The 7,808-nt window shown below is 35.8% G+C and overlaps 1 protein-coding gene across 1 annotated transcript in view; it reads left to right on the top strand.

Annotated features, from left to right (window-relative positions):
• PPFIA2 (protein tyrosine phosphatase, receptor type, f polypeptide (PTPRF), interacting protein (liprin), alpha 2) overlaps positions 1–7,808 on the top strand; it is a 451,032-nt gene that overhangs the window by 85,960 nt on the left and 357,264 nt on the right. Inside the window, exon 3 of the mRNA XM_015571108.1 lies at positions 4,969–5,022. Coding sequence (XP_015426594.1) covers positions 4,969–5,022 — 54 coding nt within the window. The remainder of the gene's footprint in view (positions 1–4,968; positions 5,023–7,808) is intronic.

The raw sequence follows: 7,808 nt of genomic DNA, 5'->3' as shown, positions 1-7,808 counted from the left end.
CAGGCCTCTAGTGTTATCATAAGAAACATTTGAACCTTTGAAGAATTTGTGTGAGTTTATTTGAGCCAAACTGTTGACAGTTGCTGGGAAACAGAATCTTAAGGAATTGAGATAAGGCTCCTGGGGATGACAGTTTTGCACCTTGTTTTATACCAGTGGTTCTCAACCTTCCTAATGCTGCGGCCCTTTAATACAGTTCCTCATGTTGTGGTGAACCCCAACCATAAAATTATTTTCATTGCTACTTCATAACTGTATTTTTGCAACTGTTATGAATTGTAATGTAAATATCTGATATGCAGGATGTATTTTCATTGTTACAAATTGAACATAATTATAGCATTTTGATTAATCACAAAAACAATATGTAATTATATATGTGTTTTTCGATGGTCTTTGGCGTCCCCTGTGAAAGGGTGGTTCGACCCCCAAAGGGATCGCGTCCCACAGGTTGAGAACCGCTGTTTTATACATTACCATCAATAGAAGAGATGGAAGCGGGTTACATGAAATCCATTGGTGATAAATTAGGGAGGTGGGGAAAAAACAAAGGGGGTGAAAACCTCAGCCTGGATAAAAAGTAAAATGATAGGCACATACTTCTTTTACATAGGTGGGTACAGGATAGTTAAGAGTCAACACTTAACACAATAACAATAACAGATAACAATAACAATGAGAGAATTTATGGTTTCTGCCCCACTGCATTGGTTGTGCTTTGAAGGGTCCAGAAAAAGAGAAGTTACCTTGACACTCCAAAGGTATGTTATAGTAGATGCAAAAAGGACAATAGGCTCAGTTAAGGTCAAGGTTGATCTTTGTCAGGGAAGGTACCAGCCTAGAATATGACTACCTACCATAGACTGCATTTTAATTAAGAAAGTTTTAATTTCAGACCATCCTTTGTGGTTACTTTATGTCTCTGAGTTTGCAAGGCCACTCCATAGCACCCCCTGAGCTTGTCAAGTTAGTATGTGGGCCCTTTTTGTCCACACTTAGAAGGTTGCTATAACCACATTATAAAGTTGTTTATAATGTGTATAAAGCATTTAAAGAGAGTGCCTGGAATGTAAATGTTCAGTAAGTGGTAGCTAGTTTACTAGCTATTAAATCTAAAGCGTGAAGTATAATAGAGTTAATAAATTCTGTAACAGTAAAAAATCAAAGTTTGTTTTAAATTTTTTAATCAAATAAATATTACTATAGTAGTTAGTTTAAAAGTTTTCTAGGATATCAGTGTATTTACTTTTGATGTCCCCTTTGGTTGCTATCTATATAAAAATAGATTTAAAGAACTTTAAAAAAAATCTATCTAAACAAGATAGATACATTTGTCAAGGGTTTCGGTTATATTTTATAGGTAAAATATTTAATAACCATAAAAAATTTACTCACTTTTAATTATGTTCAGAGCATCTCAAAATAATTATTTATTTAACCTATTAATTTTACCACAAAAAAAGCATTTATCCACACTTACGCTCATTCATACCTGAATTTTTTTTTTTTATTAAGGGATGAAACATGCTTAACAGGGTGTCTGTCCAAGTAGGACACTCTTTTTCAACTTATGCTCAAAATAGAACACAAGCTCAAAAAAGTTTTTCAATGAAACAAGTGAATGGACTAAAAATGTACATCTATACTCTGTTTACAGCCATGAGTTCAGCGTTTGCTTTAATTCAACATGTTAAAAACCATAAATATCAATGCATTTCTATTTATTTTCTAAATTCTCATTTCCTTTATTTTTCTAAATTCTCATTTCCTTTATTTTTCTCAGGACCATGACTATCAGGAAAAGCTTAAGATGTTAGAAACCTGAAAATGTTCCCAGTTTATCTATGATAGCAAATTCGTGATGGAACTTTTAACACTATGACAAAATGCATCAAATTGCTAAAGTACATTTTAAAACTGAATCAATTTCTCTATTATCTCTGGTAATACCATCAGCAATTCTACTGTTAAGTTATGTGCCTTTCTATGAAGAACAGAAGGTATTAACTCCAAATGCACTTAACATAATTTTCTTTCATTTTAAATGTACTCACAATAAACCCTTCATAGGAATAGAATTTGGAACTTTTTTTTTTGTCATGGTCATAACAGGAAAATGGGTTGTGTGTTTTTTTCTGTTCATCTAATAGTTTAGCCATTTTACTACCAAATCTTCTCAGTTCATCCCTGAAAACTCTGAAACATTTAAAAAAATATATTATCTTTGGATTTATAAAGAATATTAATTTTGTTTGGAACTTATGTATATGTTTTATACTTTGCTTTTAAGGACATATTTTACAGATGACTTAATAGAAATGTTAAATAACATGCAAGATCTAATAATGTAGGTGATTTGGTTGTTTATAGTGTGTATGGTATTGGAATAAAGAATTTTAACAGGATGGAGAGGGGGAACATTTTAACAATAGACAGAACAATGCAGGAGTATTAATTAGGACCTTTTCGTTTTTGAGAGCCAGAAATGATCTAAAGTTTGAAGGCAGGGAGAACATTTAGTATCAAAGATTGTTCATACAATAAAATTACGGACTTCGACTACACCAATATACTTTCCAGAACCTAAATTGCCTTAATTCTCTGGCAGACTCTTACAACATTTGAAGCAATTTTTATAAGCCTTTTTATGGAGCTAGAGTCAGGGAGTAGGAGGGTTCCCCAAAGGAATGCTGGATAGGAAAACATATTATATACAATATATCCATTACAGAGAAGACAACTTAATTTTTTTTGGCTAGCATCCCTTGTGATTTTCTTGTCATTTATGGCCCTAATAAAGTATGCATGTCGAAATTCATCACCCACTGAGTTCCCATTTAGAATCAGCTTCTCCAAATGGAAACTTGCATTGCACCATCCCTTCCTTCTCCCCTGCCTTCAGTGTTTTCTTCACATGCTCATTTGAGCCCCATATTTGTTGTTAAGACTCCCTATTTTTTGAGATAACCAGGGCAATGGTGTGATTAAGTCCCAATGAACTAGTAACATAAATCTTCATGATATCAAGGTGTTGGCTGTTTCTCTGATCATAGGTATTTATTTTCTTCTTTCTATCTTTATTCAATTATTTTTCATTTGATTTTTTTTAATACAACAATATTTTCCGAGGTTCCTCAACGCTATATGTATGAGATGCAAACATATAAGAAGTGACCAGGATCACACAAAGGAAACTTTTTAGCAAATAGTGTAACTCTTCTAGGTAACCCCAAACTCCTAAAGGACAGGCTTTGAGCAGGCAGTTTCTTGATTGCGTTCTTTTTCATTTTGGAGGTGTGGGCCCATGGTTTTAAAATCAAAACACTTGCAAACGTTAACATCCTGAGAGATTTTACTTAAAACCCTGGACGGTTAGCTTCTTTTGGCAAAGTGGTCTGATTAGAAACCCTAGAACCAAAGCCCTGCACTGGCCAGGCTGAGCTCTACTTGTCCCTGTAATATGCATGCTCTCCAGCGTGTCACAGCATCACTCGCTTCTCCATTGGCAATACCTTTGGCAATCAATCTACTCACTCGGGCATGGTCTTCTGTGGTTAGTGACTCAAGATTAGAAATGACCCTTGTAAAAGAGTAGCTAATCTATCCCTATCTGTTTATAGTTTCATCTATGTATGAAACCGGAGGTCAACTGAGTCCAGTGCTCGTGCCACTACCCCTCACTATCCAGCCAAAACACAGAGACAGGGGTAACACCAGTGGTTCTCAACCTTGGCTGCAACTCAAGTTATAGCAATCAGAAAGCCTCTAAGGCAGTGATTCTCAACCTTGGCTGCACATTAGAATCACCTCAGAATCTTTTTAACATCCTGATTTCTGGGCCTCGTCCTCCGGAAATTCTGTTTCTTTGTTATGGGGTGGGGCCAAAACATTAGTAACAAAGAAACAGGATTTTCAGAGGATGAGGCCCAGAAATCAGGATTTTAAAAAGGTTCCCAGGTGATTCTCATGTGCAGCGCAGGTTGAGAACCACTGGGTTAGATTATACATGTGCTTAGTATCAGATGCTGGAAATTTGGGAAGGTAACAGGTGAAAATCCTAACATCCGCCTTCCCTTTAAGCTTGTTAGGAATAAGCTTTTAAAGGGGAATCAGGGGAAGAGTGTCTGGGTAAGGGTACAGAGGGGGCTCTGAAATTTGAGTCCCTGTGTGGGTCCTGGGTCTTGATGACTGTCTTCATTACTGGTCCTCAGAACAGGATGGCCAGTGTCCTGAAACCGGTCAAGTGGAGATTGGGTGTGCATCATCCCAGGGTTTCTGAGACCTAATCCATCAGCCTCTGCATTCCTGGAGGTCAGGCATGTAAGTCTGGGGCTGGATTAAAAGTCTCTATTCTTGTCTGGCCAACTGAGAACTGCAACAAAATCTTAGCCAGAACATAAGGCTAAACACATACCGTTGATGAATCAATTACTTACACATCCTGTTAGTAAAGGGGAGGGAGATGAAGGAGAAAGGAAGAGGAGGGGGAAAAAAAAAGCAATCCTATTTTCTTCTACCCTTGTACCCCTATCATAGAACAGATGGACTATGGGTGATTGAATCATTTCTATAGGTTCAGCATTTTCCATGGGATTAGTATTCTTGCAAATGATATACTGTATTATATTGAAGTTTTATTAATTTTTTTCATTTCCTTTCTTCACTTACTTTAGCTCCTCAGAGAACAAAACATCTGCTCTCCCACCTACAGCCTTTTTTTGTATAGTCAGGAACACTTTGTCTATTTATACTTTTTGTTTTTATAGATTGTACAGAGTTGGAAACAAATCTAAATTTTTAGATACAGACTGTTTGTGTAGTATTTGTATAGCAAGATGGTCTAAAAACAGAACAAATGTAGCTTAGTTACCTAAGTTTGTAGCTTAAAGAAAATATTACACTGTGGGACTGGGAAGTTCTCCATGCTGTTGAGTAGCATTTTACAATCAACACCTCTCCCCTTTTCAGGATATCGAATCCCTAACAGGAGGTCTGACTGGTTCTAAGGGGGCTGATCCACCGGTAAGTTAGCTTCTTCATTAAATTTAACTATTAACGAATTGAATTATGTACACACCACATCATCAGATGGTTACTTGCATACAGTGGTTATAGAGGTAACTTTTTGAAATATAAAGTTATTGCAGTAACTAATACAAAAGTGTGAACTTGCCTTGTGGTGTCATTTGGTGTTTAAAAAAGTTTTAATAACTCATAAAATTCTTCTCCATGTATTGACTCTAAAAATAAGAATAAAGGCTTCATTAGAATATGTAAATGATTTTATGTCCTGCTAATGGATTATACCAAAAGTTAAAATCTTTTGGAACTTGAGAGTTTACCTTTTCAAATATGAGTGTATGATTTGGGTTGCAATATATTTTCTAATTATTTTTTCAGCCTATTTGATCAACAGTATTGATTCGTGATATTGCTGTTTCTTTTCTACTTTACCTAGGAAGCCTCTAGAAATTTAGAAAAAGTGTTCAAAAGTTTTAAAGAAATCATTTTGTTGTTTTTTGTTGTTGTTGTTTTTTTCCATTGAGAAAGAGAGTGGCAGGGAGGGAGGAATGGAGAGAGGGAGGGAGGGAGAGAGTGAGGTGAAAGGATGTGAGAGGAATGGGAATTGAACCTTTGATCCTTTGCTGTGCAGGCTGACCTTGTAACCACTGAGCGAAATGAGCCAGGGTGAGAGAATTATCATTTTTGCTCAATAGTCTAGTTTTGGAACATTTTGGTTCTTTCTGTGATGTCTGATTTCAGAAAACATTAGTTAATATAACATTCCTGTGATTTCATGTTTGAAGTATAAACATGAACTCATGCTGTATGTCTAAAGTACTAAGATTCAATTTATTCAGCAGTCAATGCAGTAACGTTATCACCATTTGTTTTTTTACTCAGCATTGTAAGACTTAATGTAGAACAAAGAGAAACCAAAGTTATCAGTTTTTAGCTGGACTGCATGTAGACATCCAGGTGAAGAATGTTATTACATTGAAACACCAGTGAACTGTTAAAAAGATCACTTGTAGTTGTAGCTTCTCTTCTGTCTCCCTCTCATGTGCCTCATGTTATCTAATCTTCATCAAATTGCAGGGATTTTAAAAAATGTATTGTCTTCAGATAGTAGCTTATATTTAGTTCCTGAACCAATTAGATTTCAGTATAAGACAAGGTGAAATGTAAGTCAGCCCAGGAAGTATATTGGGACAGGAGTTATGGCCATCCTTATGTGTAAGGAGTATAGGTCCCTGCTTATGTGATATAATGTCACCCTGCTGTCTGCATAGTGTTTGTACATAATCTAATGAACAAAATAAACTGATGAACAAAATCGATCCACAGACATAGATGCATGGACTAGACTGTGGAATCTCAGAAGGGGATGGGGGTGGGCTAGAAGGGATTAATGGAAGAAAAAGGGGGACGTATGTAATACTTTAAACAATAAAGATTTTAAAAAGTGAGATCACTTGGTTAAATGGGAGTTCCATTTTTAATTTTTTGAGGAAACTCCATATTGTTTTCCACAGTGGCTGTACCAGTCTGCATTCCCATCAGCAGTGCACTAGGGTTTCATTTTCTCCACCTCCTCACCAGCACTTGTCATTTGTTGATGATAGCCATTCTGACAGATGTGAGGTGATACCTCATTGTCCTTTTAATTTGCATCTCTCTGATCTGACTGAGCATTTTTTCATTTCTCTTGGTCTTCTGTATGTCCACTTTGGAGGAGTGTCTATTTATGTCCTTTGCCCATTTTTAAATTGGATTGTTTGTCTTCCCTTTGTTAAGTTGTATGAATTCCTTATATATTTTGGATATTAACCCTTTATCAGATGTATCATTGCCAAATATGTTCTACCATGCACTGGGCTCTCATTTCACAAACAAAGGGGACATCTGTAATACTTTCAACAATAGAGATAAATAAATTTAAAAAGTTAAAAAAAAAGAAAAGAAAAATAAATCCATTTCCTTCAATGTATCTTTCTCATCTGTTCATTGATTCTGGAAAGAAGTATACAATTAAGATCAATCAGTTTTAAAATGATTTGTCTCTTGTTCAAAACAAAACTAAACATCTATCTTCTGCAAATAGTGATAGAACTCTTATCCATTATTTACATGTTAAAATAATTTGCTTTATCATGTCCTGTTAAGAAAGCATCTTTCTGCCTGGCCAGTGTGGTTCAGTGGTTGAGCGTCAAACTAGGAACCAGGAGTCATGGTTTGATTTTTGGTCAGGGTACATGCTTGTGTTGCGGGCTTGATCCCAACTCGAGGGCATGTAGGAGTCAGCCAGTCAATGATTCTCTCTCATCATTGATGTTTCTCTTTCTCCCTCTCTCTTCCTCTCTGAAATCAATAAAAACATATTAACAAAAAAAAAACCCCAAAACCAAAAAACATCTTTCCAAGCATAAATGATTGAGTGAGCATAAAGCCTAATTATTGGAAGTTCCTTGCAGGGGAAAAGGTCACAGACAGGCAAGATGGTGTTCTGAACTCAAACTTAACCAACTTCATTCCCATTCACTAAATGTGACGTGCATGTGTGTATGTATATTTACACATATGTATGTTTTTTTCCTTTAGACATCATTTATAATAGTGTGAAGATAGTGGTTCTCTCTTTGCTATGTCCTGCTATGATAATGGGTATTTTATACTGCTGCCTACAATGACTGAAATTCAATGACTGTGCTTACTTTATAATGTTTGTAGAGTGGAGAACATAATGCATATTTCATAGTACATAAGAGTTTACACAATCTGGGGGTTGGGTAGTAAAAATACACATA

Source organism: Myotis davidii, unplaced genomic scaffold, assembly GCF_000327345.1.
Source record: "Myotis davidii unplaced genomic scaffold, ASM32734v1 scaffold26, whole genome shotgun sequence".
Taxonomy (NCBI): Eukaryota; Metazoa; Chordata; class Mammalia; order Chiroptera; family Vespertilionidae; genus Myotis; species Myotis davidii.
The sequence above is the reverse complement of the archived record's forward strand: the minus strand, read 5'-3'. Positions and strand labels throughout refer to the sequence as shown.